The sequence below is a fragment of the Macrobrachium rosenbergii genome, chromosome 2 (assembly GCF_040412425.1).
Source record: "Macrobrachium rosenbergii isolate ZJJX-2024 chromosome 2, ASM4041242v1, whole genome shotgun sequence".
NCBI classification, from domain to species: Eukaryota; Metazoa; Arthropoda; class Malacostraca; order Decapoda; family Palaemonidae; genus Macrobrachium; species Macrobrachium rosenbergii.
The window spans coordinates 73736102-73753175 of record NC_089742.1 but is presented as its reverse complement, the minus strand read 5'-3'; the positions used below and the strand labels follow the sequence as shown (position 1 = coordinate 73753175).

Sequence of the window (17074 nt, the reverse complement as noted above, 5' to 3'; positions counted from 1 at the left end):
AAGAAGAGGGGAGAGGTATGCTAAAAAAAAGATAATCCCTCTGTCAAGCTGCCATAAGTAAGGGGATGCCTGCTATGCCACTGGGCAGTTGACAGTGATAGGGGGCTGACGTGAACATACCTCGGTTATTGTTTCTCTCTCTCTCTCTCTCTCTCTCTCTCTCTCTCTCTCTCTCTCTCTCTCTCTCTCTCTCTCTCTCTCTCTCTCTCTCTCTCTCTCTCTCTACCATATCTTAGTACAGTACTGTACATATTCTTTAATAAAATGTGAATTACTGTATCATAAACATAAAAAATACAAAACCAGACAAGCTCTGTGAAGTTATTCCACTCAACATTGAACTTCATTTCTTATCTTTAGTAATGTATTTTGCCTTAATTAATTGAAACTTACTTTTTGGGCTTTTGGTAAGTGTATTATGTGGCTCTTATTTGAACATTTCATTGAGTGTCTTACTGCAGTTCTTTTTATTTGAACAACCTTTTTGTTCACCTATTTTTTGTTGTAGAATTTATCCTTATTTATGCCAATTGGAATTTGTTATTTAAATTAAAATGATCACGGATAGCACAGAAATTCATTTACATTATGTTGCTGAGATTGCTGCACTGAGCCAGTCATTTTTATTTTATATTTATATGATTAATTGCAGAGTACATTATCAGTTTGCTCATCCATATAGTTTATGGTATTTTTTTTCCTTTGAGAAATTTAGGGCTTCGTTAAAAGGTTGACCATAAAATCACTATCTTCTACATCTAGGAGAACATCAAGCTCCTTGATAATCTCCCCAAAACATTACCTCTTTGGCACCATTTGTTATTCCTTGAATTTAGGGCAGCTCTGGAACAAGGTTTTACTTCCTGTGCAGAAATGCTGAGATAACTAACAATACTGAGCATTAGTATATATAGCAGCAGAATGACAGTAGAGGACCAGCTAGTAGTATCAGCACAAAACACAGCCAAAACACTTAGTGCTTGGACATTGTTCCCCTGTTGAGCAGGAAGCAGTACTAGATTTATGGGAAGGTTTAAAAGAAAGCACGTAGATTGAACCAAGTGCTCCTCCTACCATGGTTGTGGTGTGTGTCAACTGCATAGGTTTTGTGTGTGTGTGTGTGTGAGTGTAGGGTCACTAGAAAGGGCATCAAGCAGTGCATTATACTCATGCATATGCATATGATAGCAACTGATCGCTCGGACGTGGGAGGATATGCTGAGATTCCATGTTTGCCATGACTTCTGGCATGCCATGTTGATTAGTAATGTGAATTAAAAGAATGTAACTCTTCTGAAGGTGTAGGTCAAAGAATCCAACTCTCTTTTGATTGTACCACTGAAGCACTGTGGTTGATAATCCTTGTTGAGTAACATTAAGAAAGCTAGGATTGGTTAGTAGAAGCAAGACCACTAAAACTTGTTTTGCTACTAGTTATGTACTGTAGATATGATGAGTGCACTGTATATGTCTGTTCTCAGGAGTGTGTTTACAAGGGAAATTTCTTGATCTTGTTCTGGGACTTGAGAATACTGAGAGATTGCCCTGCATGAACTGGCTTGACTGGATACTGGTAAGTGATACTTGCTGAAAAATCAAGCAGAATGGTAGTGCTCATGAGTTCTGTAAGGTTTGTTACCCTTATGACATCATTTCACTGAGTGATATTAATGGGAGGGCAGGTATGCCTCACAGTCACTGCCTTTGACAGCTTTAGAATCAATAGGACTTGTGCTAGACAAAAAAGTAGCAAGCCTTATATTAGACAGAGCATGAGCTGGAAAGCAATAGAACTAAGAGCAGAGATTTCACAAAACACTAAATCATGGCCTGGGAAGTTTTTTCTCTGTAGACCCAGCTCAGGATACATCAGAGAGAAGAATGTTACTGAGGTTGCAGGCCACTGGAATGGAATTGGCACCCTTTGCTTTATGTGCATCACATGTCAGCTTATGAGAACAATTCTGTTCCAATAATATACGAGGTGTGTTAAAAAAATATCTGACCATAATTTTTCGTTTGTAAACAAATGAAGCTAGGGAGACGTGATTTGGTGCACATATGTAGATGATCCTAATGCACATGCTTGAATTTTTTCCTGCCTGCAGAAGCTGTCAGTCGCCAGCAGACTGCTGATGAGTGAGGAAGTGTAAGTGAGCGCTGTATGATTTTCATATTTGACAAAATGATGGAGAAACCTGAACAATGCTACTGCATTAAATTTTGTGTAAAGCTTGCTGATTCCCAAGTGGAAATGATCCGCAAGATTCAACAGGCCTTTAGGGATGAAGTAATGGGTACCACACAGATAAAGGAGTGGTACAACTGCTTCAAAGATGGCCACACATCAGTGGAGAGTGAAGCACTTTTTGTTAGGCCCTCAACATCCAGAGATGAGATTGTCATTGACCAAGTGAGGACCCTGGTGATGCAGGATGGTCGAATCACGATCAGAGAACCTGCAGATGAGGCGAGCATCAGTATTGGATCTGTTCATTCCATTTTGACTGAGGATTTGGACTCCAGGAGAATCTCAGCAAAGTTTATGCCAAAGCTACTAATGATTGAGTAGAAGCAACTCCGTTTGGAGATCACACAGGACATGCTGCAGACTGTAAACAGTGATCCCAACTTCCTTAACAGAGTGATCACTGGTGATGAATGTTGGGTTTATGGTTATGACCCAGAAACCAAGTTGTAGTCATCACAATGGAAGCCTCCAACATCTGCAAGGCCAAAAAAAAGCAAGGCAGGTCTGCAGCAATGTCTAAGTCATGCTGACTGTCTTCTTTGACTCCATTGATGTGGTTCATGAGTACACACCACACAGCACAACCATCACCAAGGAGTACTACCAAGAGGTTCTGCGTTGCCTTCGTGATGCTGTGAGACACAAATGGCCAGACCTGTGGGCAGTGGGCAATTGGCAGCTCCTTCATGATAATGCATCCCCATTCTTCACATTTGATACAGAGTTTCCTGGCCAAACATAATACACCTGTGCTTCATCAGGCTCCCTATTCTCCCAACATAGCTCTGTGTGACTTCTGACTTTTCCCCAGTCTGAAAATGCCCCTGAAATGGACCAGATTTCAGTCCAGAGAAGACATCATGCAGAAAGCAAAGGACCAGCTATGCGCCATTTCAAAAGAGGCATCCCAATACTGCTTCCGACAGTGACAGAACCATTGGGAGAAGCGTGTGACAGCCAAGGGGACTACTTTGAAGGAGATTAGTGTAAGATTGTTTTATCTGAATATGAGTATTTTCTATGAATAAAGATGGATATTTTTTAACACACCTCATATATTGGTGGTTGCTTCGCTACCTTACTAAGGAATGACGGTCATGATTACTAACGGTTGCCAACCCTTACTGTGAGGGTTTTACTCATTATTATCAGGTTTACAAAACCATGAAGATTAACCAAGTTAATGCAGCATTAATACAACAAATCCAATAATTATATTAATATTGAAAGTTGTAATAATAACATATAGTACTCTCTCAACAAGGAACGCTGTACAGTATTTCTAAAAGTGAGTATTCAAGTGAATTGCATTTACCAGTGTATACAAATTTATTACATACAGAAAAGTGGCCTCATTGAGCCTTTGCTCTAAAGAGTGATTTTTTAGGCTATGACAACCTTACAATCGACCCCGGTATTTACGGGGAATACGTACCTCTACTCCCCGCAGATAGCTCATATCTGCAAATACTAAAATCCCTCTAAAAACACTTATAACTGCCTATTTTGATGGTTCAAAAAGAAAAAAAAAAAAACTAAAAATGCATGTACTTGAATGTTTTAATAGTTTTATCATAAAAAGTGCATTTAGTCATGAAAATTATATGAAAATATAGTACAGTAATTTGTAAATATATCTATGAAAAATACTTCAAATAGGAGAATTTTTTGCGAATAATGTGTACTGTATATATGTTCCACAGAGAAATCCGTGAATAGGTGAAGCCACGAATCCAGAACTGTGAATAGGCTGGGGTCCATTGTATTACCACAACCCGGAAAGGGGATTGTACAGTGTCTTACCAAAGGATGTATAGTCCAAGGTAAAAGCCCTATTACTTGTTGACACTAATAAAGATATATATGCATAATTACCAAATTTTTGGTCTGGAGGTGTCCATATACAGGCAGCCCCCGGTTTACGAAAGAGGTTCTGTTCTGACGCCGCATTGTAAACCAAAAATCATCGTAGTCCAAAATATCGTTGAAAATAGTAAGAAAACCTTACATTTAATCTTTTGGGTGTCTTGAAAATGACGTAACCTGCATTTTTATTGAGTTTTTCATCCAAAAAACCTCCAAATTTTGACCATTCTGCTGTTTTGGAGCCGTATTTCTTCTGTTGGCATCATAACCCCGGCACATGTGTTGTAACCCCGGAAATAATTTTTGATGAATATATTTTAAGAGCGTCATAAGTTCAGAATGTCATAAGCTGAGCCCATCGTAACCCGGGGATTGCATGTACTGACAATTCAAATACAGCATAATTAAGGTAGTAAAGTAAATAATTTTTGTAATAGCATTAATATATACAGTACTGATTCCAAAAATAAATATATATAGCTAAATACTGCACTGAAAACACGATATGTGCATACTTTAACTTAAATATACTTGGAATGAAGCAAAGTAGAACAACATACAGTATACAGAGTATGCTTTGAATTGATCCAAGGGAAATTTTAACACAGTTACCCAGAACCTGTAAATTTAGGGGGGCCTCTGTTAGGTATGTATCGGTGCCAATACCCAATTACAGGTGCCCTGTAAAAAACCAATTGCCACTGATAACCAGGGACCAATCCCACTGAATAACCAGGGACTGTTAAACAAATCATTTATAACTAACTAACTTACAGTACATACTTTTAATGGCTGAAAATTATCAATGAGAAATTGATATTTATATGACAGGAATGTGAAAAAAGCAGTTTAAAACAGAGAAGTAGGCAGCTGATTTCATAATGACAAACAGTGACGTAGTTTATCATCAGAGGGTTGGTGAAGCCTAGATATGGTGAGTGGAGGTGGAACTGGAGGATTTTTTCCTTCTATGGAGTTTCTAAAAGTGTTCCAGATGTAAATAAGACTAATGGAAAGTAATGGTTTGATATAAAAAAAATTTTAGAAGACTTTTATATTAGTCCTGTAGCATCAATTTTAAATCCATAAACTTATAAGATTTTATTGATGTAATTTTTCCTGTGTGTGTGTGTTGTGTTTATTATAAGAAGCATTTTTTAAAATTAATGGTTACAGGTGGTACAGTGGTAATTTCTATGATAGTGGAATCAAGTTTTGATTAAAAACAAAATCATACAGCAAATGTTTTATGCTTTTTTACTGATATTTCATTAGGCTTGTGTTTTGCATACTGTACTTCCCTTTTTTTTCATGTAATCATTCTATTCTTTGTAAGTTTGGTGCTCTTTAGACTTGTGCCAGAATGTGTTCACATTACGAAAAATGATTATTTTTTATGTTAATGCTGGTGGAATCAGTTAAGAAACTTGTTTATAATTTAAAATTTTTGTTGTTGGTTACAGTTTAGTGGTGTAAAACCTGATTATGAACTACTGTTCTTGAAGCGAAGCAGTCGGAGTTCCTTTATGCCAGGCGCGTTTGTTTTTCCAGGTGAGTCTGTTTAGCAGCTTGAGATACACAGCAGATTTAATGTATTGCTACCCCTCAGAGTGATTCTTCACAAGTGTAATATGACCCCTCAGGTACGTTTTACTATATATAGACATAATATAAACATTACACAGTACAGTACATAAGTGACAGATTTTAGATTTGCATGTAATGTGGTAGGAATTTGCTTGAGACTATATGTACAACAATCTGGCTTTAGCAAAATTATGCCGAATATGATTACTACGAATGCAGAGTCCATATGTGAAAGGAAACCAGTCTTTTTCAAGTCCATAAGGAAAAAGTGCTCTTATGTGTGGTAGCTGTAACAACTGTAATGATGTGTTAAAAATGACAGTTATAATTTTAACTATGCTTGTCACTTGGAGATGAGTACAAGAACACAATGGAAGATTTCATAGAGTATGTGAAATGTAATGGTTGTAGCTTATTGTTTGCACTATGTCAGATCAGTGTATAATTTTTCAGTTTCCTTGCAAAAGCCACTAAAAATCTGTCAAAACTCTAGACATCAGAACATATTTTATTTTAAACTAAAACATTACTTTCTATTGGCCTTTATCTGTGGTAGCAGCAGTCTTCAGACATGTCTGAGAAGAGCATCCCTTTTTATCGCCCAGACTTTGCTGGACTAATGCATAGTAACAGTATGTAGTAAATGTATTGCTTTATAAGTGAGAAAATATGAGAAAAAAAAACATTAAAATAGATTTAAAGAAAATTAATGAGGAAGATGAAAAGACCTTGAAAGGGAAGAAGAAGGCCTAGTTTCATGAAAGATTATAGTAAGAATCGGTATATAAAAGAACTTGAGGCAAAGGATGCCAATCCAATTATTTTGGTGCCATCCTTTTGCAGTACAGTGTAAGATGGACATTTGGGAGTTGGTTCCTACTGTTGTCAATGGTGGAAACTGACCATCCTGTCAGGTGGTGTATATGGTGTCTGTTTAACAGTATCAAGTAGTATGTTCTTATTTTTTTTTATATTTTTATAGGTAGTTCCATTAGAATAAATAATAACCTTGAACCTAATGATGATTTGCCCCATTTGATGAACACTCCCATGAATTTGGACGAACTCTTGAAAGTTCTGTAATAAAAACTTTTTAACTGTACTTTTCATGCTCCAATCCTTCTCAAAGATAGAAATTATTTGTAGCTTCTGTGAAAAATATTATGCCAATGTTTTATTACCAGTTTGTAAAAAAGGAATAAAGATTCAAGAGCTGTGTAGGATGGTCGTAGGGAGAGTTTAAATGCATTTTGAAGAAACCCCAAGATGTGAACACTTGAAGATGGCTCATTCCTAATTGAGGTCTAGGCTAAGGAATTAGGCATTGTTATCAGTGTTGAGCATTACAGTATTGACAATGAAGTTGAAGTTTCACCTGTTACATGAGTCATAATATTGGGAGTTTATGAGTTATTCAGATTCAGCTAGAATTGGCAAGTCAAGGAGTGATTGAAGTGAGGCAAATGAAATGGCCTTAAATAAGGCAGCATACAGTTGCCCATCTACTTGGTTACCTTAACCTACTGAGACTGTTTGGTTAAAATTAAAAGTAAAAACCTATGTTTCCCATGCCAAAAATGTTTCCACTGCCAGATTTATGAACATACAGGTAACACATTAAAGGAAGGTAAAGAATAAAAAAAAGTTACTGTATGTGTAACAGTTGTGGGTGAGATGAGCATGGAGAATACCATAGTCCACCTCTATTGCATAAATTGTGGTAAAGATCATCTAGCTCCCCACAAATTATATGACATGCTGTAATGGCATATGAGAGGGAGGTTCAAGTACTAAGAACACCTAAGCTTGCAGGCAGCAAAGTACTGTAAATAACTCCCTAAGTATTCATCCTGGCATTACTTTGTCCTAGCCTTGCCAAAAGGCAAACCATTAGTTAAAACAAACTGAAACAACCATAGAAAAGAAATGTATGAGAAATCAATCCCATCAAGCTCAAAGTGAATTGAGTCAAGAAGGTAAAGATCAGATACAAAAGGTGAATATGATTAATGTATTAAGTCTTTTGACAGATGAAATGTATATTGCTGAGGAGATACATCAAATCTGTTACTACCATGAAGATAAGACTTATGTTGTAGTACCGATGATGTCTAGTGCTTATACTTATAGTGGTGCCATCACCGTGTGTTGATCTCAATCCTGTACGAGTTGATGTGTGCCTCCTTGGAGGTGAGACTAGTGGGTGTTGGTCATGGACCAGTGCTCATTGGTGCACTGGCATCTTCAGAGGCAGAGCAAGCTTTTTTTGGTGCCACAGCTTCATTTGGTGTTGCATCTTTTCAAGGTGCACCTATTGCTGTTGTTTCTTCTGCATCAACAGAAGAAAAGGATGTTAATGAGCTTTATGTGAGAAGCTTTTTAGTATTTCCTCAAAACCAAAATAGTGAACCCTTCTGGTAGCTTCTGGAAAATACAGGAATTTTCATATAAGAACTCCAAATCACCAAGGTCTCTACGGGAGTCTGAAAGACCTCAAACAGTGCACCTTCAGAAAGAAAAATTAACTTATGACCTGCAGTGGAATTGTGAAGGACTCATGTTCAGGGTAATAGAAATTAAAATTATTAGTATTTGCACTTTCTCCACTGATTGTCTGCTTACAAGAGACCATGCTGAATGTTAGCACCCTGTACTAAAGCTTATAACCTCCAGATTGGAAGTCATGCTGGAAGTCTGGTGTATATTCGTCATGATATTCCTTACATTCAGTTGAATTTATAAATTATTCTTCAATTTATAGTAGCAAATTTCTGTATCTTTAGGAAATACACAGCATGGTCCCTTTATCATCACTGCTGTAGATTAAAAATTCCCCCCTTCCCTTCCCCTGATGATCTGATCAAGTTGATTCACCAACTTCCTCAACCTTTTCTTATAGTAGGTGACAGGACTGGTAGACACCCTCCGTGGAAAGGCATTTCACTAAGTGCAAAGGGCAGACTTATCAATTGAAACCTACTGATTGAAAATGAGAATACTGTTTAGGGATCCTCAGCACCGGCAAACCTACATATTTTCACATTCAGAGAGACATTTTCACTTTTTATCTTTCTGTAACTATAGTAATTGTAGATTAATTTTAACTGGAGGGCAATAGATGACTGGCATAGAAGTGACCAGGCATCTGTACTTATGAACACCAGTGATGGTCTGCTTGTGCAAAGCATTAATAAAGCACACTGAAGGAAATTTAAGGCTCTTAGTGAAACTGAAGATGTGCATGAATTTTAAAATGTAGATGATGCCATTGAACTGCTTAATGGTACCTTTGGTAGCCATTGGAACTCCAGTTACATCACTGAGACATAATGAGAGCCTTAACTGAATGCTGGAGACATCTTATGTATAAGAAATGTAGGGCAGAATTCCAGTTAAAAATTAAGGCAGCTTGGTATCAGTCTTAGAAAGATTTCATTACTTCAGTAAACAGTAGAACTCCAGCATTTGTTGTTTAGAGGAAACTTAGGAAGTTAGTAGAGAAAATTACCATGGGTCCACCACCAGTTTAAAAGTTAGTGATCAATATATATGACCCAATTCTCGGTCATATAAAAGTTCTACCAGTACAAATGAAACGCGTAAGATACAATTAACACGTGTATTTTCCTTAACGGTTACACAGGTCCCTGTTGCTAATGTTATGCTACTTAATTATGCAATTATAGTTGGAAGGTACTCTGAGGTGACACGTGCCGATCACTGTCTTAGAGACACACCCCAACCCATCGACGGCTTACACCCTACTGATCATTAACTTTTCAGACTGAACTTGCTTAGGTCATAGACCTCAGCTGATTGGTCTTTTATAATCAAAAGGAACCAATAAGGGTGTTTGATGTATGGCACTCATTTGAATTGTCCACGCCAAGCCGCCAACGATCGTATGGTGTTCGACGAATCAGCAGTACCTGTTTGTTACTCTCTTATCACAAATACATACAGACAACTAGCAGATTTTCCATTACGTCTCAAACATGAATTTCTATATAAATCAGTTCACCACTCCCCCCTAAAAGTTCTGTGCCTTGCAGAACTCACTACACTCTTTTTGTTCAAATTTGTGATTTTTAAAAAAAAATGCCTTAGTCTTGATGGCTGATGGTAATCTGGTTTTTGTCTTGTTTTATTAATTGAACTTCAGGCTATTGCACCCCAATTCTAAGAAAATTGTGTGTTAATGTGTGGAGCTAAAAATTATTACAGGCAGTCCCCGGTTAACAGCGGGCTCGGTTAACAGCGATCCGGTTTTATGGGGCTTGTTTAGCGACGAAAATCGGCAATTTTCGCCACCGAAAATTGCCGATTTCCACTTATTGGTGCCGATAATTGGGTATTGGTGCCGATACATATCTAACAGAGGTGTTGATAACCGAAAATTGGTGCTTTTCGGCGTCGATAACCCCCGAAAATTGCAGAAATCACCGATTTTCAGTTAGCGGCGATTTTCCGTTATCATCACACCCTCAGAAACGGAACCCCGCCGATAACCGGGGACTGCCTGTACTCCATTGATCCTATATAATTCTTTTTTTTATAAAAAAAAATCATAGCAATGTGATGCGTGGAATTCATAACACTGTAAATTGCCAATTGTAACCATGCAATTTGACCCTGGCTTGCTAAGTTTTATTTTTTTGTGTGAATTACTGCAATTACAGAATGCTGAAATCAACTCTCCCACCACCAACGTGGGGTCATCAAGCAGGTTTGGCTTACACTTGAGACACTAATCATGTTTTTGCCATCTCTCTGTAGTATGGTAGGGAGTGGGCATTTGGGAGTCAGTGCAGCAGTAGTGAAAGGAATTTAGTAAAGAGAAAATGGCTTCTTATCCTCAGCCTCTGCTGATTCCTACATTTGGTTTTTTTTGTTGGACATCCAGCATCTGTGTCCTTGTATCCCTCTCTCATGATGATGTTGCTATTGACAGATGAAGATATCTTGTCAGTGGAAAGTCAAAGGTGAGCAAGAAGCCTGTGTTAGCTCTGGAGAATATGTTGCATCCTATGAAAAGTATGAGAGGTATCTTTATGAGAGAGGTTATAGGATTAGAAATAGGAAAGATTAGTTTCTCTGAAAAAAAAAAGAAATAATTAGCAACTTTATTCCATAAACTTTCAGATGTGCAAAGATACTGAAGAGAAGAGGATATGAAGACCCCTGCCAATGTTATTAGAACTTTAAACTAAGGCTTATGTACAAAAGCTCAAAATATGAAAAAGTTTTCATATGAAAAATATAAATGTTCTATTTGGAAAGTAATTAGAACGTTCATTAAGCAGGTGTATACATGTTTCCATCCTCATAGGAAGGATGATTTATCCCTCCACCCCAGATAGACCATCAGTAGATCTGTTTAAAATGACAACCACAAGAGCATTCAAGATGTAATCTCACTGGGAGATTTCTGAAGGACTAAAGGATGGTAGAAGAGTCAGAAATACTCATACCAGACTTACATACCCTTCCTGTTTCACAGGAGTGACTCAATGCTGTATTTAGACCAACCTACTTCTGGTGCTTCTGTAAAATCGTGGTGTCATCAAGTAAACATCCTTAAACCCCTCAGACTTCCCCGAGACTCATTACAAGAGAATTACCATGAGTCATCACCCAAAAATCAGTGATTTTCTGGGAGGCCTGTAGACAATGATTTTTTCAGTAATAAAAATAAATTCTGTATTTTGGGGTGGAACTGCCCAAGTCTCAAGGGCAAATTTGAAGAACTGAAACTGAATATTCATGAAATGTGTTGTATTCTTAGTAAAGAAATGATGCTAGATAGTAATATCCCACCATGCCCTTGTGATTGTGGGTTATAGAATAAACCCACGTAGCTAGTCATGGCTGGATTCTCATGTATAGCTCTCAAGACACTTAGGTACCTTTTGATTTTAACTACAGGATTATGAGCAATGGCAGTATAAACTGAAACCTCTAGGATGTTTACTATATGCTCCTAACATTTTCCTTCTAATGATAATCAATTATATTAGAAATTGTTGATATAATACAACAACTTCCCACTAATGAGAGCATGTAGGCATCTGCTGTGGGGTGAGGTTTTATCCCCTTTTAAAGGTATAGTAATATGATAGCATCAGGCATAAAGCATGATGCTATAAGGTTTCTTCATAATGGAAAACCAACACACTTTCATGTCCAAACAGGACCTCTTATTGACAATATCAGAAATTCTGGATGACCAGCACACCAATGACCATGCTCTTATTAATATCAGCAGTAATAGTAACTTGCCTTAAAAATATCATCAAGATGTGTTCTTGAAAAAGCAGACTGGCAGAAATTTGATGAGTCGAATGAAGTAGAGGCAGGAACAGGAAAATTTCAGAATGTTAATAATCCCATTGATCTACTAAAGGAACATTGCTTAAAACTGGGCTCAAGTCTCTGGTGGTCTGTTTAACTCCAGATCTTCCATTGAGCCATAAGAAAGGCACTGACAAGTTTAAAAAGACACATTAAAGAAGTAAATAAGGTCATGTAAATGAGTTAAGAGTTCAGTTTTGCCTTGCAATTAAAGAAACTGGATGTCAGTCATGGTCATCCCCTGTTTTATGAATAAATTGTAGAACACCACCATCTGAAGTGTGGCGAAAACTGAGGAAAGTAGCAGGAAAATTTACTTCAACCCCTCATCCAGTTTTTGGAGACTAATCAGTGTGCCATCAGTACTGCAGAGGTAATTAATGCCGTAGCTGATCATTTTGACAGTGTCCCAAAAGTCACATACTGCTCTAGGTCACTATCACCATAGGGAAGAATAAAAGCATCTTGATTTGTTGACAAATAAGAAAGGATCCTAGAACCTCCCCTTTACTGAAAGAGTGTTTAGTGTAGCCTTAAGAACCAGCAGCAACTCAGCCCCAGGCCTTATTGACATCCTATTTTTAGTGATTAATTACATTCCAAGAAGTACAAGATTATTTATATTAACCATTCATAGAATATTTCAAGACCAATTTCCCAACAGTAAGGGTGAAAACTGCTTAGCGGATAGTTACTGCCTTATAGGCTTTATATCCTGTTTGAACAAGATAACGGAAATGGTCAGTGTATGGCTGATGTGGTTCCTAGAGAGAAATGCCTCTTGTAACCTGCTCAAAGCAGTTTTGATGAAATGCATCCAACTACCAATGTCCTGAGTCTCCTTGAATTGTCTATTTGTGAAGCTTTTGCATCCAAGAAGTATATGACTGCATTTTTATCTTGAAAAAGCATACGACTGCTCTAGGCATAGGATCCTTAAAACACTGTTTCTGGACTACAGAGAATTGCTGTTTTTTATTCAGTAATTTTTATCTTGCCACTTCTTTCAAGTCAGAGTAAGTAATGAATTGAAAGAAAATGCCTAGGGATTCATCAGGATTGTGTATTGCCCTGCAATAAATGGCATTATGTATATAATTCCCCATGATATCCTCCATACGCTCATTGTAAATGACTTTATTTTCAGTTGACGGGACTAAAATGGGTGTGGTTGGGAGATAGCTTCAATGGACAAATAATAAGATTATCAGATGTGCAGGTTCAAGTGGACTATAGTTCTCTATGAGTAAAACTGTCTTTGTGCATTATCACTTATACGCATTTTGACTATTTATATTCGTTAATATTAACCCTTGTGGCGGGTAACACATATATATATATATTATATATATATATATATATATATATATATATATATATATATATATATATATATATATATATATATATATATATGTTTACTTATAGCTTTTGCACCATACAGTTTGAATGAATTTTCTGGGGAAAAGTGTTCAGATCACTTCTATGGGCCATAAAGGGATTTTGACAAAGGAAAAATCTATTTCTGAGGAAGGTCCCGTGTCACCCGGTGAAATTCCATTACAGCACGAATTTCTAGGTATAATAATGCTAGATATACCAGAAAAAGAGCTTTCAGGAAAGCTGGGGTTACTCTGGCAACTCTTACACTGCATTTGTAATAGCTCAGTAGAGGATAGAGTGAGATCAGTTTGACTTGAGATGTCATTGGGGAATGTACTGCAGCTCCCCATCCCAGGGCGATCTCATAAATATTTTACAATAAATATACTCAGAATTTGTTACTGATTTTAATTCTTATCTGTTATGATATTATGTGAGCTGTAATTATAATTTTACAAAATAAAATAAAAAATAAAAAAAAAAATTTTAGGAAAAAAATTTATAACTTGGTAAAATTATCGTATTTTTATGACTGTCTTTTGGAAAAGAGGCCCCATGCAAGTTGGAAATATTCACTTCCAACTTCCTGTGGAAGGTATAGAAAATTTGTTAGAATATTTTTTTCCTTATACCATGTGCATATGCCTATCTTCCTCTTTGTGTTTTTTTTTTTAAATTGGCCATCCTTAGATTTAGCCTGGTCTAGGGGTGTGCTTAATATATATTTAGCCTGGACTGCGAAGGTTAAGCCACAAATATTGTTTAATAGCCAATTCACTATACAGGCTGTCCCTAGTTATCGGTGGGGGTTCCGTTCTAAGGGTGTGATGAGAACTGAAAATCGCTGCTAACCGAAAATCGGCAATTTTCGGCGCTTTTTCTGCAATTTTCGAGTCTTATTCACTTAAAAGCACCGATTTTCAGTTATCGGCGCCTCTGTTAGGTACGTATCGACGCCAATACCCAGTTATCGGTACCAATTAGCAGAAATTGGCGATTTTCGGCGCCAAAAAATGCTGATTTTCGTCGCCAGACAAGAGCCATAAAACTGGATTGCTGTTAACCAAGCCCGCCGTTAACCGGGGACTGCCTGTACCTTGGGAATAACTTACACCCAAGGGAATAATAATTAATAAGTGCTTTGTGACCAGTGGGATATGAACTGTTGCCTGGTTTAGATATAGCAATACAGTGAATTTAACCACTGAGCGTTTTAACTGCCCAAACATGAAGAATCACTATCCAGAAATCACTCTCTAAATATCCAACAAGGATCGGATCACATCCTCCCCTCCATCAGGAGGAGGAATACGTGAGCAAAGGGAGACCAAACAGACGACCCTAACACAAAGACATATTGTGTTCTTTAGGGATTAGGAGAGCACCCAGTGAAGGCCAAGTAACATCCTTAAGTCCCTGAAGCCCTGCCCAACATGGGCCTCAGGCATTTGCAAACATACGCTGAAAGTTAATAGTATACACAATTACAATATATATAAATATAAACAGATATTTATATTCTTGTACAACTATAAGTGCTTGTATTATTATAAATGTAACTTTTGCATACCCTGTCAATTCTTTTATGTATTTTTTATAAATTACCTTCAAACAGACATGTAAGATTTTTTTTAAATTATAAAGAAATTTAAGTAAATACTATGAACACTAGTATTTTGAATATTTGTTTAACTTTTACAGTTTTTCCATGTGTGCACTTTGTACTCAAGGCCTCCACCCTGAATAGTTCAGTTTTTAATCCCTCACCCAATCACTAAAGTACTCAGGTCTCATGGTTACTTGCGCACTTGTAAGCCCACATTGTAAGTTTTTATATGCTGCCTTAAAGCAAGAGCCCATGCCAGTACAAGGATGGCTTCATCAAATACCAACAAGATTTTATGTCAGTAGTTGCTTGAAAACTCTGCAAAATGGCAAAACAGATGTTGTGACGAAAAATCGATAAATGGATTATTGCATAGTGTTAGGCATTTATTGATCAAGTTCCCCTAATCTTGGGTATTTGAGGGGCTTATTTCATTCTGAGGCTTGTGGTGAGGATGGCAAGTGCAGCCTTGCAAAGGTTCTTGGAGAGATTCTTGAATTAGAACCGCAGTGGTGTTTTTCAACTTGCTGCTGGAGCTGGCCTTCTACATCAGTCTAAATTCTAATAATTATGTTTCAAGTGGAAGAATGTAATGATTGCTCTTTTAAGCTCATTGTACTAAGTTTTCATTATAAAATAAAAGATGAGCATCTGTAACATAACTATTTTGACATTGTTTTTAGTTTGAAAATATAGGAAATTTTATTTCTTTAAGATATAGTAAGTTTTAACATCTGTGTGCTCTTTAATTTTTTGTTCTGCATCCATGAACCAGACAGTCACGACACCATACAACATCCAACTGTGTAATTCAACAATAAATCGTCATTAACTTGGATATCACTTATTCTGTTGTCAGAATAAACACGTTGATAAGTCAGCATATTTCTGTTTTTATAAATGATATATGTATCTGCATTCACTGGAGGACAAGATTATCTCAGTACTGTAGTGATGGTCTTCATGCCCTTGGAGACAACACTTTTCTTACTCTTTTCTCTCTCAATTCTCCTGTTAACCTTATCATTAATACCATAGTATCATCTTCAAGAAGAGAAAATGATGGATGCTATAATTCCAGACATTTGTTTATTTAAAAAATCCCCTTCTGTGTTACAGTTTTGCATCCAGAATTGGTAACATTTCTGGGAGAATGCAAGGGGAGGGGAAATTGAGGGGAATGATAATGATAATTGCTTGTATTATTTAACCCATGAAGTATACTTAAAAGCATAGAAATAAAAATAACATGGAGTAGATAAAACAACAGTGAGGAGTTTAAGCCAGCACTGAAAGGGAACGTTTTTCCAGGGTTCATCTCCTAACGTCTCTGTGTAGGGGTTGTGGTTTCTGGTGGCTTTGTTGGTTTGTATATTAATGGAAATACAGTATATACAGCTAATCCATTTATTATTTTTTAAAGATACACTCGGTTCCAAGGAACTGCTGATTAATATTTGGTGTTGATTAACTTCTGGATCTGGACACAGGATGTGTTTTGTTTATTTATTGTCCTTGAGGCTGAGTGTATGTAAAGATAATAACAGATGCCTTCATTCTATATTATAAATTAGTTTTGGTAACACCCCGTTTCTCATTCCTAGATTCTCATAGGGTTCACGTGAAGGACATGAAGGATTTGTTTCTAAATGGAATGAGGTGATAATAAAGTAATTTGACAGCTAAGTAGGAAGTGACCAAAGGGAATGGAGTAAAAGTAAAAGGCAGAGAACATTGCAGCTGTGTGGTCTTAACTGTTGCTTAACTTTTGTGTAAAAATGTATTTAAGAGGTGTGCAGTCTCTGATGGCCCTGTCAATATGTGATTTTTTAGCTGGTCTAATCCTCTTATCTTATTTAATAGTGTGATTGATGTTTTGAAAATATCTGATCATATATTTTAATTTTACATTCTAATACATGATTAAGCAAAAATTACTTCTGGACTTTTAAAGCTGAAATTTTATATTTTTAATTTTGATATTTTTTTCAAATCTTCTCAGCTAGTTATTTAATGTTAGAATTACTGTT

The 17074-nt window shown here is 36.8% G+C and overlaps 1 protein-coding gene across 1 annotated transcript in view; it reads left to right on the top strand.

Moving 5' to 3' along the window:
* LOC136843278 (acyl-coenzyme A diphosphatase NUDT19-like) overlaps window positions 1–17074 on the top strand; it is a 131244-nt gene that overhangs the window by 17401 nt on the left and 96769 nt on the right. The window contains 1 exon segment of the mRNA XM_067111458.1: window positions 5581–5668. Within this exon segment, the coding sequence (XP_066967559.1) occupies window positions 5581–5668 (88 nt within the window).